Source organism: Camelus dromedarius, chromosome 18 (genome assembly GCF_036321535.1).
Source record: "Camelus dromedarius isolate mCamDro1 chromosome 18, mCamDro1.pat, whole genome shotgun sequence".
Taxonomy (NCBI): Eukaryota; Metazoa; Chordata; class Mammalia; order Artiodactyla; family Camelidae; genus Camelus; species Camelus dromedarius.
Window position 1 is genome coordinate 23,192,831 of NC_087453.1, and position 23,238 is coordinate 23,216,068.

At 47.3% G+C, this 23,238-nt stretch overlaps 1 protein-coding gene across 1 annotated transcript; it reads right to left on the minus strand.

Moving 5' to 3' along the window:
- Positions 1–862: 862 nt before the first annotated feature.
- On the minus strand, positions 863–22,162 carry FKBP1A (FKBP prolyl isomerase 1A). The gene is made up of 5 exons (XM_031434055.2): positions 22,043–22,162; positions 21,897–21,944; positions 7,508–7,620; positions 3,851–4,015; positions 863–1,956 (listed from the first exon to the last, which is right to left on the minus strand). Exons 1-4 carry the CDS (start codon positions 22,077–22,079, stop codon positions 3,887–3,889), a joined length of 327 nt encoding a protein of 108 aa, XP_031289915.2. The 5' UTR covers positions 22,080–22,162; the 3' UTR covers positions 863–1,956; positions 3,851–3,886.
- Between the last annotated feature and the right edge of the window lie 1,076 nt (positions 22,163–23,238).

The following is a 23,238-nucleotide window of genomic DNA, read 5'->3' on the forward strand; positions in this document are numbered from 1 at the left end:
ATAAAGGAACAGATTGATAGAGGAATAGATAAATATGTGATAAATAGGGGTACAGTAACATGTTTATGGTAGAATCTAGGTAGTTAGGTATACGGGTGGGTGTTCACTGGAAAAATCTTTTATTTGTTGTCTGGCAATTTTTATAGATGAATTTTGGGGACAATAAGAATAGCCCTGAAATAATACTCTGGTGACTTAAATTAATACAGGGGTGGATTTGGAAAATCACTAAGCAAGTCCTTGAACTCTCTCTCTGTTTAAAACAAAGGCTCTCAATCAGGGAAATTTTGGAAGATGTCTAGAAAGGTGTGGACCACCACTATTTCTGGTGTCTGTGATGAGGGAGGAGGGGAGTATTACTAGCATATACTGGGTAGGGCCAGGGAAGCTACTGCAACCACCCAGACCATCCACATGACAAAAAAATATCCACACCAAGTGTTCACTGAGGAACACTGATTTAAAACCCAAATCTTCCCTTTGTAACTTTTTATAGTTTGCTGGTACTACACCTCCAACTGGGTTGTAGCTCATTTCTTGAGAGTTGGTTGCATCCACCACTTCTTGGCAACCTCAGAGAACCTAGCATAGAACTGGACCCAGAACACACATTTAATGAACATCTGATGATGGGCAAGGGAGTGGCTCCCTGATGACCCAGCCTGACATCCAAGTAGTTCCCTTCCTGGTAGATGATGCAAATCTACTGCCCCCCAGCCCCCAAGAGGCCGACGGGGAAGGTGCTCCTGCAGCAGTTTTGCTAAAACACAACCTCCAACACTACACTCTCACCATCACACCCCAACCCCATCCCCCAAAGGGCAGGGAGAGGCACCTGAAAGTAACCACCATCACGCAGGGCTGAGAAAAGCCAGCATAAAGCACTTTTATTGCAATAATAAAACTTGAAACTCATATGGAGTGCAGAAGGGTAGGGGTACGGGTGGGGTGTAGGCAGCAGTTTCTCTCACCGTATCACTACACAGGACAGCAAAGGGGTGAGAGGGGGGAAGGAAAAGCCAGGAAACTCTGAAATCAGCAGGGGGAGCAGAGCATCAAAAAACAGGAGATGCTGAAGCTGTGATGACCAGCATCATTTTCTTAAGACAACACTCAAGGATTTGTCATGATGGCTGGGCTTTCATGGGTGTTAAGTGTCTACAAACAGCACCTTCAATTTAAACTTTCGATTAAAGTTCTTAAAATTTAGGAAGTGGAGCTTGGATAGCTATGAGATTACAAAAGTCCTGAATATCCATTAGAAAAACCACAGGATGGGGGGAAAAAAAAAGCCAGGCCATGAAAGAAGGCTTCAGAGGTCCCTGCTGGCTCGGGGACAGATACCTGTAGTGTCCAACATCTCAGTGAAAACTATCTGCTTTCAAAAGGCAGAGGGTTTAAGGGGAGGGTGGGGGTGGGGCAGTGGAGGCAAAGGCTCTCCCCCTTCCCACTTCTGTTTTGGGTAGGGCTTTTAATTCAACCCAAGGACATCTCTCAACTTGGAGAATAATTCGGCCCTCAAAAGCGCCTCAAATCTGCTATGGCTTTGCAGCGCAGCAGCAAGAATGTTTAATATATAATAGATAAAAATTTCATCCAAAAAAATAAAATAAAATAAAGATTCTTGCACCTCCCCCCACACACCAATTCCTATTCTAAAGTTAACCCATTACTTGTGCTGTTAATACTTGACTAATACTTAATTGGAAACCTAGATCCAAAAGACTGAAACTCAATCTTCACCCCAAAACGAAAACAAAATAAAACGAGTAACTTGAGGTTTATGGCATATAGTTCAGGTCAACACACATACGGGGAGAGGGGAAGAGCAAAGCCGGTGACAGAACACATTCAGTCAGGGGAGATGTTTACACGGAGTGGAGTGGAACATCAGGAAGAGCTCCGTACGGATTCGCGTGTGCGCGTCTGGAGGCGCCAGATCCCTCCATGTCACATCTGTTGGGGACAGAAAACTGGTGAGTTCCAGCAACTCAACGCTCTGTGTGTGCAGTGAGGGCAGCCACAAGGCTGTCTGCCATACCAAGTCCCTACCCCAACAGCTGTGAGGTCTGACGTGGACCTCGCCCCTTCTGCTCCAGCTGGGGAGGGCTGGAGGCCCAGGTGAGCAACCTCCTTCCTGCTTACACTGGTTGTGTTTTTTTAAACCTAAGGTTACATTTATGCTGCTGAGGACAGCAGGAGGGGCACAGCCCAGCAACGTGGCTGACAATACAGTTCCCCATCATCAACAGGTATCCAACCTGTCCGTACACAGGAATCACCTGGGGGCTTTAAAAAATCTGAATGCTTGGACCCCATTCCCAGTGATTGTGGTTAACTGGTCTGGGGTGCAGCCTGGGCATCAAGAGAGTCTTAAAAGCTTCCCAAGGACTTAATGTGCACAGCCCTAAGCTGCTGCTCCTCAGGTCAAACAGACTTAGAAACTGTCTGTAGTCTTCATTCACTCCGTCACACCTGTGACTCTCTGGGTTTGCCCTTGGATTTTCCTTCAAGACCCCTACCAGAAGTTCTGAGCTGCTCCTTGGCAGTGCATAGGGAGGCTTAGGCCAGAGTGACTCATGCCCCTTCAGCCCTCTCTCTCCTCCTCTCCCTCCCTCTGTCCTACCAGATTTACAGAAAGTCTATTCCCAAATCAGAGTAACTCTAAGACTCCCTCAAGTACATTTATGGACTCAGCTCTCAAAGAACAGGAGACAGGGTCTGGACTAGGTGTGGACCTCTGGGCAAGGAGAGGCTCGTAAAGTGCCAGGTTCCCGCCTGGTAAGAATGACAGGTGGAGAAGCCAGACTGATTAAACCTGACCAGGCCTGTACAACCCAGGTGTTTAGGACTCAAACCACTGAGTGGAAACAACAAAGGCCCCTCTATTTAAAGAAGTCCACAACAGGACAAGGTACACCATAACTGGCTAGAAGCCACTGCTACTGCTTTTAAACGACATATTTTCACCCAGCCCCCGGCTGTGGTCCTCTGATTCCAGGGGCAGGAGGGGAGGAAATGCAAATGTCTGGGGCCACTTGGAAAACAGATGACAGCATTCATGTGCTTTATGATTTTAATACCCACATGAAAAGTTATGTGCCATTAGGATATTGTATTTGGTTTTCTAGAAATGAGAGAAGGGAAAAAAGTCCAAGAAGAGGAAGCAGGACAGGGTTCTGTCCTAATTTGCCACTGCCTGGATGTGACCTTAAGTAAGGCTTCTCTCTCTCTGGGTCTCGGTCTCCACATCTGTTGCACAGAAAGGCTGACTAAGGTCCCCAAGACCCCTTCCTAGACTATTTGAGAGCATCCTTTACACTTCAAAAGCATCCTTGGGCCTCACCTTTCAGTGCACTGGTAACAAGCTGGCCTGCTGGCCTTGAGGGTCGTGGGCTTGCTCCCCAAGGCGGGTGGCCCAAGTGGTAATGTCTCACATCATCTAACAGGCAGCGACCACAGACTATACAGATGAGGGAGCTGCACAAGCTAGGCAGGGCAAGCAAAGTCATCACCAGTCTTACTTCGAAAGAACTAAAATGCTGGCATTGAAAATTCGGTCTGTATTTCCCATTCCCAACTCAGTTTTAGTTCTAAGCTACATGTAAAAATACTTCATTTAAACAGCTACCATCAGGTGCCCCAACCCCATGAGTTCTTTCGAGAGCACATGCCATTCCTTCCCAAGGTATCCACTAATAACTGAAACTGAATGGAGCCAAGAGAAGGAGAATGTAAGGGGAAAAGCCCGTGGCGTTTCTGGTTCTCTCTGATGCCCATCAAACACTGGGCATGACTTGGGAGGAGCAAAGGTAGTTAAAGGAAGCTCCTTCAGCATTCAGTTCCTTACCCAAGAATGGGGAGCTCAGGGAGGAGGCCATTCCTGTCATTCCAGTTTTAGAAGCTCCACGTCAAAGATGAGAGTGGCATTTGGTGGGATGATGCCTGGGTGCCCAGTGGCACCGTAGGCATAGTCTGGGGAGATAGTCAGCTTGGCTCTCTGACCCACGCTCATCTGTGAAAAGAACAAGGAAGAACGAATGAGCTGGATACACTCCCCAACTGTCTCCTTAAGAAGCAGAGCTGTTTACCTGGGTGTCCCTTGGCCAGGATGATGTGACTAGGACATTTCAGTGACTGCATGGCTGCCTGGGTGCTGGGCACCCCTGTGCAGGACATGGAGGTAGGCAGTCAGGCTGGATGAGCCCTGCATCTGGCTCTGAGGGGCCACACAGCAGATAAAAAACCCTCTTAACTCCCGGAACAGTCAGGCCCTCAGTCTTTCTACCCAGGTCTTACTGATCTAACTCTGGACAGCCAACACTCTGGAAGTGTCACCACCTAGTCCTTGAGTGGCCTGTCACTCAAAGGACATGTTAAGAGGCATCTACATTCTTAGAAAAGGAGCACTTTGATAAAAACTTTGCTTTAAAAGAGAACACACAGAACATAGTATTTGGGGGCAGGTTTCTGGACTTTATATATTTATACCCATACTCAGAAATATAGAAAAACTAAGACAGTATAAATTTCTGGGGTACAAAGTAGCATGTACAGCATGCTACCATTCGTGTGAAAAAGAGGAAAATATATATTCGCACCTGCCTGTATAAACAGAAAACATCTTTGGAAGGACACAAATATCACCAGCATTTTTCTATGGAGAGAATAGAGAGTGGAGGAAAATATATTTCACTTTTAAAAATGTACTTGTACTTTTTTCACTTCTAATTAAAAATACAAAAAAGTTTAAATATCTATTTTCTGAACAGTGAGCAGGTCCTTAGCTGCATATTCATCCTTGACTTACGTCTTCTAAGTCTCCATGTGTACATTCCTGGCTCTCGGACCCAGCCCAAGAGATAGTGACTAAAGAGAAAGCTGCAGGCTTGCTTCCTACAGCTCCCTTCAGAAACTAGGACATGTCGGACCAAGGCAGTAAGGACACTTAAAGGCAATTGGCTTAACCTAATAGAACTCAAAACAATCATATCCTTTCACCTAGTAATTCCACTTCTAGAATCTTTTGATAGAAATCCAAATGCTTATTGCAAGAGGAGTGGTTTCACACGCACACCTGCATCACAGGTACACAAAGCACCACTGTTTCACCAGAAAGATTAAATGTACTTAAAGCCTTGAATATACCAACACTGAAAGATGCCCAAGATATATTGTTAGATGAAAAAAGCAAGCTGCCAAAATAGTACATGTGGCAGGACTGCAGACCTGTAAACATAAAACAAACCAAAACAATATCAAAAGAATAGGAAAGGGGGCACAAGTGTTTTTAAGTTATTTGCTAAAGAAATAGCCTGTGGAGTAAAAGAAGATGCTCTGCGTAGGTCTCACCACCCAGACTTCTCATGGGTGAGAGCTGTGACTGGCCCAAAGCACACTGAGTCCAGGGGGAGCCTGGGCACCTCCCCAGCATTTCGTCATGCCTCACCAAGCGTGGGATGTGAAACAGGCTGATAACGCTATCTCGGTGGCAGCTATGGCTCTTGGAACATACAACACCATGATTGTTCCAGTGCTGGAACAGCCACAGAAGATGAGTTGTAGGGTGGACAATAGTTGGCACGAGAGATGGGGGATGGGCTCCAGACCCAAGAGCCTGCCAGACGTTGGGGGTGGGGACAGGATGGGACAGAAAGATATAGTTGGGGAAGTTTCCAAAGGGAAGTAAGACACAAAGATCCTCTCCCTTCTGTACTGTTGATCCTCTGCTGTGTAGGAACAGAAATCTAGACACCTGGGAATGGGATGGCTCAAAGTTTCTGAAAGTTAAGCAGTTTATCTGGAGATAAACCAGTGATATTTTATAAAGAAATTAGTGCATTCTGGAAAAGAGAGAGACAGACAGAAATCTTTCTCTCCACATGTTTAAATCTCCAATTCTCTTTGGTGAGAGGAAATAGACTAATTATCCATCACGGCAGGGCTTAATTACAAAGCCCCCTGGGTCTTAGGCCACTATAAACATTCCTTTACCTGGTTGGTGCCAAGAAAAAAGTTCCTAGGCTCGATGCAAGGATAAAATCCAACTGAAATTTGGCAACCCTGGGTCACCTATTGCCTACTGGGAATTCCGTAGTGTTGGCTGTGTAAATAACAAAAGCTGTTGATACAAATGGGGAGGGGAAAGGTGAAGAAACAGACTCAAGACAAACAAAATTACTTTCTCCATGAGTGTGACCTCTCAGGACTGGTCTCATACAACATGGTCAATAATAAGACAAAACCAAATTAAAACCACACTGAGGTAACATTTTTCATTCATTACTTTGTCCTGAAGCCAAGTTTAACTATACACTGTGCTGGAGGGGCTGAGAAGAGACACTACCTTCACAGCCCGCTGGTGGTAATTCACAGTGTAAGTAAGCCCATCTGGTAAAATGTCAAAATACAGTGCACACAGCCACTGAACCACGCACTCCACCTCTGAGAAGCTGTGGCAATCCCAGCACAAATGTAAAATAAAGTCCACAGAAGATTAGTCACTGCAGCACTGTTTACACGATCAAAATTCTGGAAATGACCCAAATGGCCATCGACAAATTACAGTACTCCCAAGGGAATACAGGCATACCTCATTTCACCGTGCTTTACAGATACTGTGTTTTTTATAAGTTGAAGGTCTGTGGCGGCTCTGTGTCAAGTAAGTCTATTGGCACCACTTTTCCACAACATTTGCTCCTTCATGTCTCTGGGTCACATTTTGGTAATTCTCACAATATTTCAATACTTTTTCATTATTATTATATTTGTATGGTGATCTGCGATCTTTGATGTTACTGCTGCAAAAAGATTATGACTCACTGAAGGCTCAGATGACAGTTAGCATTTTTCAGCAATAAAGTATTTTTTAATTAAGGTATGTACACAGGTTTGAACTATATGGGTCCACTTACACATGAATATTTTTCAATAGTAAATACTACATGATCTGCAGTTGAATCCTCTGATGAGGAGTTGCAGACGTGGAGGGCCGATTATAAAGTTAGACATGGATTTTCAACTGGTTGAGGCAGGAGTTGGCACCCCATCCTCGCATTGTTCAAGGGTAAACTGTACATTGTTTTTTACACATAATGCTATTGCACACTTAATAGACTACAGTACACTGTAAACATAACTTTGGTAACTGGGAAACCGAAAAATTTGGTGGTCTGGCAGCGAACCTGCGATGTCTCTGAGGAGTGCCCACACTATGAAGCTCTGTGAGGAGGAGAGCTTCCTCCTTTTTTATGTCCTGGTATATAAAGTATCAGAGATGGATTAAGTGAAAAAGCAAAGTGCCAAACAATGTGTGTGTGTCTAAAAGAAAAAAAAGGCAACTTAAAGAAACTCTACAAGACAATAATAAAAGGAGTTACCTGGATGGGGTGCTGGGAGTGAAGTTTTTCACTTCTACCTCGGACTTCTGAACCATATGAATGACTACCCATAAACATAATTTAAAAGGTAGACACTAGGAAACAAAACAAAACAAACGACAGCATACCTGGGCAACCCCTTCTTCCCAGCCTCGGATCACCTCCTGCTTGCCTAGCATAAATTTAAAGGGCTTGTTTCTGTCCCGGGAGGAATCGAATTTCTTTCCATCTTCAAGCATCCCTGTGGAAAAGGGCAGTTGTAACATGAGCAATGAGGAGTAATGACACGAGGCAAGTCAGAGCCAGTGGCAGGGTGCCGGGCCCAGAGGGTAGCACTGGAGGGCCTGGCAGGATGTCCCAGGCCTGAGGAGGAACTGCAGCATCCAGGGAGGATTCCCTGTGTCCTCAGTAGGCCTCTGAGGAGCTGGGACAGTCCCTCTACTTCAGATCTGGAATGCTCTTCCCCAACTCCAAGCAGTAAGACAGCACAGGATTCTGCTGTGTTTGTATGGTTTTAAAGGGGGAGGGAAACCCCAACCTAAACAACGTCAACACTGGTTGGTGGGATGGGGAAGCAGAAATCAATTGAGAGCTTTATCACAGCCACCAGACTTTCTGTATTTTGACAAAATAGGAAATAGGGAGTAGGCGGGGGGAGGGGGAGGTGATGTGGGACAGAAACTGCTGTCCTAACAGAGCAGGAAGGGAGACAGATGTCCTGGGGCAGGGTAGATGTGGACACTGCCTGAAGCCTGAGGCTGAGGACTGAGAGGGAGACAGGAGGATGGGGCTCCACCTCTGCCAGAACTAACGAGCTGGGGGGTACACATAGCTCACCTCTTTACCAGAACACAATCACTACCTGATAAAAGAAATGAAAAAAGGTAGGACTTGAATAGTTTCCTATAAATGAGTAACTGGGAGAAGACTAGGTCTCCACTCTCCACAACACTGACCGCAGACACTCCCTTCAGCCCATTTCAAGCTCTACTTCATACACTGGACCCAACCCAACTGAACTCAACATTAATGGTGAGAGCAGGCAACAAATAGCTGGAATTGCATAATCCCTTCTCTGGCCAGGTAGGAGCCTTTCCATCCACCTGCCAGACACTGCTTGTGACAGAAATAAGGAACCCAATTCCAAGGCTCAGTAACCCGCCCAAGGTCAGAACCAGTGGGTAGTGGGGCCTGGCTCTAGCAAATGGCTTTATTTAGCTCAGCGGGGACTGTGAACTCTGAAGGAGACTGAAAACCAGAAATAGCCTCTTCCTGGTCTGCGCTCTTTAGAGTAGATCCTGAGTAGAGCCCAGGGGCTTCCTGAGCAGCCACGATGGACAAGTCACTAGGTGAGGAAGTCCCCTGGGAATAAGCCAAGGATATTAGGGGGTCCCCTCTAAGCCCTAATCATCTGCAAGGGCTGGCTGGACAAAACCCACAGAGAAAAACTGTCCAGAGGAGCACCTGAAACCCAGGCTATGGAACATTCCAGACCCTTGGAAAATCCAGACCCAGCACCCCCAACCTCTCTTTCTAACTGAGTATCAACTTTCCAGAAGCAGCAACAGCCTAACCCAGGAGATGAACTAGAATCAATGTAAGCCTTTCTCCTCTGTCAGTGTTGGCGTGGGGTGGGCACATAGGCCAGTTTGGGCCCTTGGACCAGTTGTAAAGTCTACTGGAATCTTCCAGGAAAGACCTGCGTCACTGGTAAACACACCCAAGAAGAAAGCTCTTGCCCTCCCTTCCTGTTGAATGCTGTTTTGTAAGGATGTGATGTCTGGAGCCATGGCAGCCACCTTGTAACCAAGAGGTCAGTCAGGAACCTCAGAGTAGTAGTTCCTTTGCTCTGAACCAGCCTCAAACTACCTCCCTTAAGACTTGCATTCTGAGGTGATTAAAAGTCTGTTTTGCCTTAAGTCAAGTTTTCAGTTACTTGCAGCTGAAATAACAAATGGAATAAGGAAAATCTTTTGACATTTACTTAGTACATCCCACTGTAGTGTTGCCATGAGAGAAGTTAACAAAGAAATGGAACTCAACAACCCATATCACACTAAGAGCTATCACCGATTGTGACAACAAACCAGTTATGTCAGGACCCAGTCTACACATAAATCTGTATAAACAAAACAAAATTTACATGTAATAGTTACTATGTCAGATGCACTTCTCATTTTTAAAAAGAACGCTGATTGTGACCCCTAGGTTTATTTCATGATACACTAATGAGTTGCAACTCATAGTTAACAGAAATACAGTATACCTACAAAAGAATTATACTATTTCCTGTCAAATCTGAACATGCCTCCAATCAGAGCAAGATCATATTTTGATTGCAACAAAAACCACTGGGTACTGAGACAGAATCCCTATACTTTCCATTTATTCCTGATCAAATGCATTGCTAAGCAACTTCTGGATGTTACATGCATTCATCCTGCTTTGCCTGAAGGTGAGATGCTCCAACTGCCTGACTGGTACCAAGCCTGCAGCACAAGGTAAGACTCAGGCTCTACCAGCTGCTGAGCCAGACTGGAGAAATGGATGGTCTTCAGTGCAGAGACTGGGTTTGGGAAGATGTCTAACCCCAGCTCCCTTAAGCTTTTCTGGGACACTGAGGGGCAAAAATAAACCATAAAAGCCAAGAAACAGGATTTCAAAGTAAAGGGGCTTTAAGCAGGAGTTTTGCCAAGGATCCTTATTCTCCTACCCTATTTCAGATGAGCCGTTATCCCTGAGAAGAGGACTTAAGCCTCACTCCAGAACTTCAGAGCACAGTCACCATCTGTCAGTCTCAGCTACTTTCTCTGAGGTGACATCTTCACACAGAAGGTTGGGTGGTGTTGATAAGGGTGGGGTTCATTAGATGTGAGGTGGGGATTTCCTATAATCTAAGTCCAAAGAGTAAATGATATCCCAAGATTTGAGCAGGATGTCACACAACTGTCACAGGCAGGGAGAGGAGATGATGTTAGAGGGGAAGCAGTGTCCATTAAGATGCAGGAATGAATGCGCATGATACCGTGTTTTCTCAAGTGGGAATTAGGCGGGTCAGTGTTGAATGCAGGACATAAGAGAAGCTGTGGCATTATAACAGGCAGTTTTGGCCAAGATGGAGGAAAAGGGATCAGATTTACCCTCCTACCTAAACAGCCAAAAATAAAAACAAAAAAGCACCAAACAAACCAAAAAAAAAAAAAAAAAAAGAGCGAGAGAAACAGAGACAGACAGAGAGTGAGAACAAAAGAGAAAGAGAAGCAACCTAGACAATAGCTAAAACAATTAAGACACTGGACACTGCAATGGAAAACTGACTGCTGAGAGACAGGAAACTAAAAAGGTGAGTCCTATGACTGCCCCAGCTTACGTCCTTGGGAGTTTCGAAGGAAAGGAAACTTGGCTGGAACTCAAGTCCACAGGGCACATACCACGGGGAAGAGAGCTGTAGAGAAGATTCCCAGAGTTAGAGAGGGTCCCCTTAAGTATTCAGTAATCAATGCACGTGTTTGAGGAAACTACTCAAGGCCAGGAAAAGAACCATCCATAAGGTTTAGAAGGAACAGTGCTCAGAGCTCATATGGGGCTGGAATCAGTGCCTGATTTTCATCAGCCAGACTAAAGAAAGTCACAGTTTATGAGGCACTGGGCAGGATAACCAGGAAGATCTCGCCTCAGCAGTGAGGAATATCCAGGCCCAAACTGAGCACTCCAGCCCCACCGAACAAATCATAAAAGCACGACCCAAAAGGATCAATCTGTTTCCAAGTAACTTAAGTGCTTCCCAGTACAAAGCTCACGAAGATTTATAGGAATAAAGATATCCAGCATCCCAAAAGGTAAAATTCACCATGTCTTGTGTTCAAAGATTACCAAGCATCCAATGAGGCAGGAAAACACGACCTACAATGCGACTAATCAATCAACTGAAATCAACCTAGAACTGACACATGACACATCACTCTAGAACTTACACTTAGTAAAGAAAGACAGTAGGATTCAAATCAAATTTCTGGAGATGAAAACTACAATGCCTGAGGTGACTGGGCTGGGACTGGACACCTACAGCCAAAAGTAAAAAAAAAAAAAAAGTAAAAACCTGGATCTATTATCAGCATTACAAAAATGCACATTAAAACCACTAGGAGACAAAACTACTACTGATTAAAATGAGTACAACTAAAAAGATCGTATTATGTGTTGGTGAGGATGTGGAGGAACTGGAATTCTCATACACTGTTGGTTGGAATATAAAACAGAACAAGCACTTTGGAAAATAGCTTGACAGTTTTAACACACACCTCCTATTTGATCCAGCGATCTACTCCTGGAAATTTGAGAAATGACAGCTTATGGCTGTACAACAAGACTTATATTCACAGTGACTTACTTGTAATAGTTAATAGCCAATAACTGGCACAACCCAAATGTCTGCCAAATGGTGAATGGATAACCAAGTATATCCATCCATACAGTAGAAAAATTATTCAGCAATAAAAACGAATGAACTATTGATACATGGAACAACATAATCTCAGAATAATTATACTGAGTGAAAGATGCCAGACAAAACAATACACTTTGTATGATTCCATTTATACAAAACGTTAGAAAATGCAAACTAACCTATGCTGAAAGAAAAGCCTATCAGCCTTTGTTGGGGATGGGAAGAAGGGAGATGTTCCAGAGAGTAACAAAGAAATATATCAAAACTTATGAAACTGTACAGTTTATAGGAAGTCCGGAAGTCCATTATGCCTCTATAAAACTTTATTTCAAAGGGAGGGGCAGGGAAAAAAGTGAGATTTACTGAAATCCTACATATGTTTACGTTCCACACCAGACCTGGCGCTGGATGGCAGCTGCTTCCTGTCTAGGGAAGGAGCAGGTAAAGCAGGCAGCAAGTCAAGTCTCAGCAGCTGCTCTGGTTTTAACTCTGAACATCTCCGTGCCAGGACCTGGAGCCCCTGAACACTGACACCACCTGCCAAGTTAGCGCCGTAATTTCCTAGAGAAAGCACGCTCTGCTGAGAGAAGGCAACTGAGGTTACAGTTCAGACACGACAGCTGACACTCTTTAAGCTCCAAACGTTACTCTTAGCAAAAACCTGGATCACCAGCACAACCTTCTATGTGCAGAACTGACTGATTTCATTTCTGATTACACACAAATCTGTACCTCATGACCTCGGATGGTTACTTATTCTCAATTTTGAGAACTAATTCTTGTCTCTCCTGACTGAATACAGCTCGAGGTCACAGACCTGGACTCAGAGTTCCATGTCCCTGTGGCACTCGGCTCAGCCCGGGCACTCGCCACACTGGCACTCATGAGCACTTTTCGATTTGCTTCATTTGCATGTTTTTTAAGAACGAGGAGGACAAGCATGAGGCCTCCATATTTGGACCTCTTCCCTATATGGTAGGAAGAACCTGAGGTTTAATTCCAGAATTTTTTACTTTTGGCACTTTTAAATTACTAATCAGTGAGGAAAATGTAAAAATTTGGAGGTCTCCAGTTAAAAGCAAAAGACCAAGAAAGAAGCAAAAGCTATGGCTGCTTGAGCCTCTGGCAGCAAAGCAGTTGATGTCACCTTCACTTGAGTCTCCTCCCAAACTGTTTAGCTGTTGTTTGGGGGAAGAAGGGAAGAAGCAAATTCAAATCCCTGGAGGGGGAGCAGGAGGGCTTAAAGAGAGCGAGAAAGAGTGTGTGGGGAAGAGTCTCCAGATCATATCTCCCCCACCCCCACCCCGAGAAGGAACCTAAAGAGGCAGACTTGGCCAGCAGCTGCTGTGCAAAGGACCCTTGGACTGTGTCCCTGATGCCTGGCTCATGTCACAGAAGCAGTGGTTAAGACCCAAGGCCAGCATTTGGAGATTCAGGAGCACCACTGGGTTATTTCACTTATAATCCAACAGAAACGGTTCCACTGCCAGCACACCCACTCCTCCTACACCCTCTACTGGGTACGGGAAGATGCCTGAGGAAGGCACCTGTAGAGCCACAGCTTCAGCACTTGTTGCAGCTGGAGCGTGACTCACAGTGTGGTTTTCAAGAGCTGATGAATCTTTGCAGGTGGTTTTCACAAGCAGCATTTTATAGGGCCCCAAATATGGAAAGTTTTAAGGCTAAAAACGAAAAAACCCAAACCTATATCAAACAATGACAACAAAACAGAACATCCCAAACTCCAAACCTTCAAAACTATATAAAGTTCTTAACATTTACAGTTGGGAGAGGGAGAAAGGATTTCTACTTTTAACTCAGTATCAGGTAGTTTCTTACGTACAAAAAGTACAATGACTGAATGGAGGCAGGGGAGCCAAACTGAAAAATCGCCATTTTTTCCCCACAGATTTGCATTTTGAAGCCACTTGGAACACTTCAAATGGATGTACTGACCTAGACTGAGCTGTTTCCTTTCCCCTTCCTTCTTATATACAGAAGCTCTCTCAATTACCTTTCACTCAACTGTCTCACCAGACACTCTCACAAAAACCACACCCGCACAGCCCCAGACTGTGAAAGCTCCTTGTGCCCCAGTCTCTAGCTCATCCTCATGCCTTCTTTCCCCTGTGAGATTTATGCTTTCCAAGGGTCAGTCAGCTATATTTACTCCCAAATCCATTTATGTCAGTTATACTTACTGAATATAGATAACATAATTAAATAGCATGTAATTAAATATGAGTGTGGGTAGAAAAAGAGTGGTCCTAGCTGACTGCTTGGAAAGACTCAGTAAGACAAGTCACTAAAAAATATTGCTAGTGAATAATTATGTGTGAATGAGACTAATGTTTGGAGGAAGTAGTCTTAAAAACCTAGAAAGGTTTGGCACTTAGATGACCTCACAACAGTCCCTGCTCTACTTTTTTTTATTTTAAGAAGTCAGTTACAATATGTCAATTTTGAGTGTACAGCACATGCATATACATACTTACATTCATTTTCATATTCTTTTTCATTAAAGGTTATTACAAGATACTGAATATAGTTCTCTGCGCTATACAGAAGAAATCTGTGTTTTTTAAATCCATTTTTATATGCAGTGGTTAACATTTGCAAATCTTGCTCTACTTTTAAAAGAAGCCCAAACTAGTTTTTGAAGAACCTTGATGGGAAATTCCATCAGAAAAGCCATCATAAAAGAAAGACATGGCTTTTTAGTAAATGATAGATGCTTGGATTTGAAATACAATATTTAGAGAAACCAAGTCACTTTTATGATTAAATATCAACTATCCACTTGTCCCAATTATGATGGGTGAAAAGAGATTCTACACACTGAGGTAGTGGAAAAGTAGTCATTCAAAGCCTCTGTCTTGGTTCCATTTCCGGGCCTCTGAGGTTGAACTCAGGGCAACCTTCCTGAACTGGAGTTCTGAGAATCCCATGCACGTGCTATGATCAAAAGTCGAGTGCCAACTCAAAGAGAGAATCAGCTTCTCCCTCCCCATCACACAAAGTGCAAGAACGTTTCCCATCTATTATCTGAAAATGCTTCTAACCTTTGGCTAAATTCCTTCAGGTTCTATGATGAAAAGTGTATTTCCAAAGGAAGGCCCATGATGGGAAGAACATGCAGGATCACAGGATACAGACAGAACGCAAGTCCTTGTGGGCATGCCTTCCATTTGTACTTTCTCACAAACAAGAGGGCTGCCACACTGTGTCTCATGGCGGTATGGGGAGATGCACAGAAGGAAACACAGTAACAGAGGCTATCTGAAACTGGGAGAAATGCATATGATCTTTAGCTTTCTTTTCTTTTTTTCTGTCTTCCAGAAAATAGAGGCAGTAGGCTGTCGGGTGCAATGATTAAAGGCATGGATTCTGGAGACTGGCTCCAGATTATTTCAGTAATTCCCTCCCTGATCTCCATGCTTCTGCACTGCTCTCCCACAGCTTAAACTCGACATGGCAGCCAGAGAGGCATTCTTTAAAAATACAAGACAGACCCTATGACTCTTCTGTTCAAAATTCTTCCATTGCTCCCCATTTCACTCAGAATAGAAGCTAAAGTCCTTAAAACGGTCTTCAAGGCCCTGTAAGAGCTGCCACCCCATACCACCATCTCTCACTCCATCTCTGGTTACTCTCACACTTCCCCACTCCGAGAACTCTGTTTTCTCTTATGTTCTGTTTACACACACCAGGGATACTCCCTCCCCAGGGCCTCTGTCCTTGCTGTCCCCTCTGATTAAAATGCTCTTGTACAGTCACATGGATCACTGCTTTAGCTCCTTCAGGTCTTTGTTCAAATGTCACTTTCTCACTGAGGCCTTCCACTGTTCTTTCTAAAATCTCAACCACCTCCTGTTTCCTCCTTAGCACTTATTGGCTGATGTCCAATATATGTTTGCTTATTAATCATATTCGTCATCTGTCGTTCCCCCTACAGTGTCAGATCTGTGAGGGCAGGGCCTCTCCTCTTCACTCCTATATTCCTGGTACCCAGAACACTGCCTTGCACGTAACAGATAATCAGCAACTACTTGTTGAAAAATCAAAGGTACTCTTCCCTCTTCCCAGCCTCTGCACACACTTGGTAAGTCCCTTCCTCCTCCCCGACTGAGTCACGCACATCTAAGACCATGTGGCACTTCTAGCCCCAGGTGTGACCTGCTCAAGGCACTTTCCTTGTAACAGTAAGCACAAGAGAAGGCACTCACTCCCCACAAAGTAGGTCCCTCCAGGGCAAGGCTGAGGCTTTCCCCAGCTCCTAACACATCTGTTGAAAGACTAAGGGAAAGGTTTGGTGTGCTCACCAGCATGTAGTGAGTGAGAGGAAGAACTGGTCACAGTTATATTAATCCACAGGGACTAAGCAAAACCCAAAATATTGTAAATATTCTTTTTTATTCTAATTTAAAGGAAATAGAAGAATTATACCAATCACAACAGGAATGTGGGCTTCCCACACTCCAGCTAGAGTCTAATGCCAGGTCCTAACTGACCACTCAAAACAGTCACTGAGTACCTACTCCAGGCCAGGCACTGATGGGGAGGGCCTGCATAACACCACCAGTGTGGGTCTGGCCTCCTGGAGCCTGCAGTCTATACTGCCTGACTGTGAGGAAGGCTGAGAGGAAGGGTGCCCTGCTGGAGACAGAGGCATGAGTGTGTACGCCTGTGTGAAGGACCACGTTAGCCAAGGGTTGGGGAGACTCAGTGAAGGGGCATTATTTAAGCTGCAATAAGAACCTGCCTTGTGGTGGGGACTGAGGGCAGTGTGGTGGCACCTACACAGAGGGGCAGCGACCTTCCTGTGGGGAAAGCTTGGTGAGTCTGTGGAACTGAATGCAGGCCATGGAGGGCTGAGCTCCTGCGAGGGGAAAAGTAAAGGCGACAAGAGCACAGAGGGCAGCACCCGGGATGTGATTATTTCCCATTCTCTCTCCTTTTCCTCTTTCCACTTTCTGTTCTGCTGGAATTTATTTGGCCAAAGTGAAAGGGGCCTGAGGGAAGAAACGCAAGGACTCACTGAGCTCTTCAGTATGAACAAAGTAGACAGAGATGGCATATACAACAAAATGTCAACCATCGTGGAATCTGGGTGGTGGGCACATGGGTATTTATTACTCTATTTTGATTTTTCTCTATGTCTGAAAACTTAACAAATAAGAGCTGCACACAGACCAAGAATGCTGTGAGGTCTCTGTTCATTTCAGACGAACAAGCCTTCTGCTCTCACCTGTGGAAGAAGAGAGCGCGGCCCGTGCCTGAGTCTGTACTTGGGGAATCACAATCCCGGAGGAAGGAAAATAATGTTTTCACAGCAAAATGTTAACATCCAATTATGTGAAGGAAACTGGAGGAGAAAAAGACTGACACTGTAACCGGCTCCCACAGCCCGGCTGCTGTAGCCAAACCCTGCCCCGCTCACACCCACCAAGAAACCACGACAAACGCTAAAAACCTCCCTTGGTCCCCAAACTGAAGAGAACAGCTGCAGCCTTCTTAGCCGATACTGTGCAGGCAACGTGCAGGCTTGGTTTAGATGAATCCTCACTCAGACTCATCCCTTTTTTGTAATGACTTATTTCCCCACCTGTGAAACGGGAGGGGGATGAGGTTTGGCCCATCCAACTCTGCCAACACTAAGCTGCGTGTAGGTCTGGGCCACGCCAGGAGCTGGAGTGCTGAGTCCAGGACTCTACCTTTCTCCCACTCGAGACAGCGCAGGTGGTGCCGGCTCGAGGACAGAACAGGACGATGCATCACCCAGCGCCGGGGACACAGTATGTGCAGTAAGAGCATCACTGCTGCTGCCGCCTCTCCCAGAACGTGCGTGCCCCCAGCACCTCCTCACAGCAGGCATCATGACTCCCATTTCACTGGCGCACACAGAAGCTGAGAAAAGTGGTTCACTCTGCCCAAGCTGCCATTAACATGTTACAGAAGCAAGATCTGAACCAGCAAAGGCCCCACATCCCCCCTGGGGATCACTGTCCGCCTGGTACCACCTCTGCCCACCTGCCCTTGGCATGCTCGGCACATCCCGGATACAACCAGGGCCCTGTTTCTGCACCTGCCACAGCAGCCCAGTGTCCACACAGTAGGCAGAAGGGAGGGGTCCTGTTAAAATCCAAGTCAGCTCATGACCCTCTAAAGGTTCCCACTACTCCGAGAGAAAGCCAACGTTCTTACAATAACCAATGAGGTCCCACCATCACCTCATCTCCTATCGTCTTCCCCCTCACACAGTCCACTCCAGCCACACCAGTCTCCTCACTGCCCCTCTAACACACCAAGCATGCGCCAGCCTCAGGGCCTCTGCACTGCTCCTCCCTGTGCCTGGAACACTCTTCCCCTAGACAGCCACGCCACTCACTCACCAACGTCCTTTGGGTAAATATTAAAATGTCATTTTGTCAGAGGCCATTTCCAAGGGAAGCAGCAAACCCCCTTCCCAGGCCCTCACTCTGCATCAGCCTCTCCACGGAGCTTCTCACCACCTGACATGTCACACCTTTGCGCTATCAGTCTCGTCTCCACCAGATCAGGTCTTTGCCCAGTTCACTGGCCAGGTCTCCAATGCCTGGCTGGCTGCTGTCACTCAGTAAATACCTACTGTAGAAGGAAAGGGCCCTGCTGTGGCCCTGCCCACACAGCACATCGGGGGAGCCATCTGAGCAGTCTCTGCTGGGGGAGAGTCTTCCTCCAGACAGCAGATCATCATCCAAGAAACACCCAGCAGGGGAGTGGGTGGAAAACAGCAGAGAGGAGGGGGGAGACAGAAGCTAAAGAAAAGCAAGGGGTGGCAGGAGGGAAGGGGAGGTGGTTGCCACAAAGTGGCTACACCTGCCCTGGGAGCCTCAGTGTCCCTCCAAGTGGAGCTCCTGAGGAGGAAAGGCTCAGGGAGCCTTGGTTTTTCTCAATCAGAAGCCAGGGTATGGACAACTTAAATCCAATCCCAAGGACACGATGTCAACTGAAAAAAGAATTCCTCAGTCCACTTGAGGTGGCTCTGACAATGGCAGGCACATGGCTTTCTGATGTGAGTGAAAGGGACACAAGCCTAGCTGTGTGTCAGCACAAGCTCTACTATACAGATGACGAAGCTGCTGGAGGCAAGGAGGCAGCCGTGAGAATCCACTTGATCCTCAAGGCACATACTTGGCAGGCCACCCTTCCACCTCCTCCCTCCCACCTCAATGCCTGGCATGCTGCTAGGAGGTGCCTGGCTGGGGACAGTAAAGTTTTCATTTTCCCTTCTACCCTTTGTGGCACCACAAAGAGGTGGCAGAGGCCATTCTATGATGCCATGCTCATGCTATGCTCTGCTCGAGGCCACGGAAGGCACCAGAGGGAGCCCTGAGAGAGGCATCCAGGCTACTACTGGCAGCTGCTAGGAGTATTTAAAACACCTATGTGGCCAAAGTCAGTCTGTGCTACCCAGTGAAGACGGGACTCCAGCTTCCTTACTTCCACTGCTGTTTCTCTGAACATGCTTCCCAATCAGCAGTAGCAGACACCTGGCTAGAGCAGACTGGATCAAGAGTGTTCACCCGAACTGAACCTGGGTCAATCAGATTCTCCCTAGGAACTGTAACCATGGAAGCCAAGCAATCTGAGCTAGCTACGCAAAAGAAGACAGAGAAACCGGGCGTGGGGGTGGAAGGAGGGTGGGTGGGCACACAGGGACTTCCACCATCCACCACTTGGGAGAAACAGAAAGACAGAAAGCTGTACGGGAGACTACTGAGGCAGCCAGGGAGAGATAAAGACAGATGAAAACTAGGGGCATGATGAGACTTTCTTCTCCCTTCCCGAGGCCCACTGGGCTTCCTGCTTGGAAGACCCTCAGATTTTTATGAAACTCCCCATCTCTTCATCATGTTGAGAAGAGATGAATTCTGTTCCCAGTGGCTTAAAAGCCTTAACTGCTACAGATGAAATCTCATAGCGCCTACCCATTTCTCTCACACCCCCACAGGTCTCAAACAGGTTCTTCCTGGGAGGCTGGTGGCAAAGACCTGTGGTAATAAAGCCACTTGCCCAATGAAGCAGAGCTGGCTTCTCACCAGGGTGTCTTTGTAGGGCTTATCAAAAATGAAATAAAAAGGAAAGCTTTTGTCCTAATGCATGCCAGGGTCCTGCTGCTGTTCTGGGAACGTGTGGGTCGGTGCCACCCTTGAGGAAAACACGAACCTGGAGAAGAGGCACTGGGAGACCTGATGGTGTTCTGGGTCCCACGACCATCTGTTCTCTTAGGAGAAGACTACAGACATGCTGTATGGGGACATTTCACCAAGAGGCACAGTGAAATTCGGTTCTACCTACATGCTGGTGTCCAGTTCTGCCATCAGCACCAGAAACTGGGGGACCCAAGGACAAGGGGCACAGACTTCGGAGTGGGACAGCTGTAGCAAATTATCCTAGTGTGGCTACTTACAAACTGGGGGCGAGAGGGGGACAGAAGTCACCTCATCACCTCTCTGAGTCAGTCTCTGCCCCGGGTGGCTGTGGGAGCTGAACTGCCCACTCACCCCAGCAATGGTTATTCTTCTCATCTCACAGATCAAAAACAACCAAACGTCACAAGTTTTCCTCCCCTAGAATTCCTAGGCTCAGATGCCGACCGTGGTCTACAAAGATAGCCATTTAAAACATCAAAACCACTTTCCAGTTTCGTTTGCAGGCGCGAGACTGGTGGCAAAGATCCGTGGTACAAAGGTAGGTTTCAATACTTCCTTCTTTGGTAGCCTTTTCAGAGGCTGTAGTCTCTAACTCCCTCCACCCTCTGCCTCCTTTTCTACCCATGGAGAAGGTCCAGAGAAATAAAAAAGCCAGAGAAATAAAAGGACACCCGGAGCGGGGGCTGTTGCCTTTTTTCCTTCCCAAAGTCATTTCCCTCAACAGGGGGTTCCCCCTATGATCTGGGAGAGAAAGGTAGAGCGAATCCCTGGGTAGAAGGGTCAGAACTGCCTACAGCCTACTCCCCAGGAGGAGGAGGAGGAAAAGGGAGGGAAGGAGAAGAAACAGAGGAAGGAGGAGGAGGAACATGGGAAAGGGTGGGAAGAGGGAAAAAAGGGAAGGAGAAGGGGGAGGGAAAGTTATTCATATTAACAACTGTAGCTACACCAATCATCAGCCCCCCACTACAGCCAAGAAGTCTCCGCCTACTGAGACTCCCTCCCTCCCCCAGTACAACCCAGGAGGACCTTGTAAGGGCATGAAGTAAAAGATGGTTTCAAGGCATATGACTGTCATGTTAGAATTCTGGCTGAAGGTCTAATATTTCCTTTAGCTTTCTTTTAGCTTCCTTTAATTTAGGTACCTTAACTGGGCTTCAATTTACTTAGCTTTAAAATAGGGATGAGCAAAATCTCTACTAGAAGGGTTAGAGGGCTAAATCACAAGTTCTGTCGGCCTGGGCCATCACTGCCACCGAGGCTTGGATTTGTAGGTAGCTCAAAAGTAAGATGAGGAAGAAGATCGTGCAGATCTAGTTCCTCCAAGGCCACGCTGGGCCAAAGTAATGACTTAGAAAGTGGAACGTTTCCCAACCCGCGACGGAGGGGAGAGGCGAATCCCGAGTTCCCCACGGAAGAGGCTGAATTCCCACGGACTGGGAATTACCTCGCCCTCCTTATCTCCATCGAAGGGTGGGGCGGAAGCGGGAGTAGGGTGTCAATCCGGACACATAAATGGTACAAATTCTCTCGGATGGTCCTTGGCCAGGGCTCTGCCCATTCCTGAGCGTGCGACCTTGGACAAGTGACTTCGCCTCCCCAAGCTTCAGTTTCCCCATCTGTGCAGTGGGCAGAACGGCAGCACTTTGAGGCACACAACTGCTTTCGAAGTGCGAAATGATGTCCGGGCCCCGGTCAGGGCTCGCGCGCGCGGCTCAAACTGTCGGGGTCCGGCAGGCCCGAGGCTGCCCCCTCGGGGGCGCTGCCACCGCCCAGGCCTCGGCCTCCGGCCATGCGGGCCTCGCCGCCGCCCCGCCCCGGGCCTCTGCCCCAGGCCGCAACGGCCGCCCCCGGGCCGCCCCCCCGGCCCCGACTCACCCGTGTAGTGCACCACGCAGGTCTGGCCGCGCTTCGGGAAGGTGCGCCCTGAGGAGACAGACGGACGGACAGACAGACAGACGGGCGCGGTGAGCGGATGCGCGCGGCGGCGGGTCACTCTGGGGCCGCCGGGCGCGCCTACTTACCGTCTCCGGGGGAGATGGTCTCCACCTGCACTCCCATGGCGGCGGCGGCGGCGGCGGCGGCGGCGGCGGCGGACGCTGGGCGGGCGGGCGGGCGGCGCGACGGGCGGCGTGGAACGAGAGCGGACCTGGCGGCGTGGAACGAGAGCGGACCTGGCGGCGGTTCCCCGGCTCTGCCTCGTCTCTCCGCTCGACGCCTGCGCACGCGCGCGCCCCCGCACGCCCCGCCCTGCGTGCGCGCCCCACACGGCGCGCACGTCCCCGGAGCCCAGGCCGCGGGGCAGGGGGACCGGAAGCCCGGAAGCCCCGAGGCCTCCGGATGCGGCCGTTCCGAGGGGCGGTCCTGTTTCCCCTACCTTTCCTTTCTCTGTTCTCCCAGCTCGGCTGGCCTCTCTAACCCAGTTTCCGCATCTGAGAAATGAGAGTAAGAATTGGGGATCTGCCAGTTACTGACCGGGGGACCACAAGTTCACACTTACTCATGCTGAAAATGGTGGTTGTGAGAGGCATCTGTGCGTTCATGTTAACATTCAGTCGGTGGTTCACGATTCTGGGCTCTGCTTTTCTGCGTTGGAGGAGGCCGTAGCATTTACACTGCCCTGCAGGAAGCCTGTCCTCTCCTGTCCGGATTCATTAATTCATTCATTCATCCAGTCACAGCTTACATACATATATTCTTATTGGGCACCTGCAATATGCCATACGGTGAGTTAGGTGCTGGGGAAACAGCAATAAAGGGACAGACTCAGTTCCTATGTTAAGTCACAGAAATTACAGTTTTATGAGGGAGAGACCATTGAATAACCACACAGATAAATGTGAAGTTTCAAATCTGTAAGTACTGTGAGAGCAGTACCTGGCATTACGCTATGAGGGACATTTAATAAAGATGCCTAACAGCCTGGAGTGTGGTAACATGGTTCCCTGAAGTCAGGTTTAGCCACGGTCTGAAGGAGTTGACCAGCTTGTGTGTGCTGGGGTAGGTGAGACAGAAGGAATATGCAGAGGAAGCACTGCGATACAGAGGAGGACCTGAGGGAAGCTGATCTTGATACATGTGCTCCTGAGGTATTTTAAACATGACCTCAAAGTTCTTTGACCCTCTTCCTGTCATCTCTGTCTCCTTTCCCTAGAATCTCAGGAAGCTTGCTTTGGCAATTTCCATATTGTTTAGGATATGGGCTGTAACAACAACAACA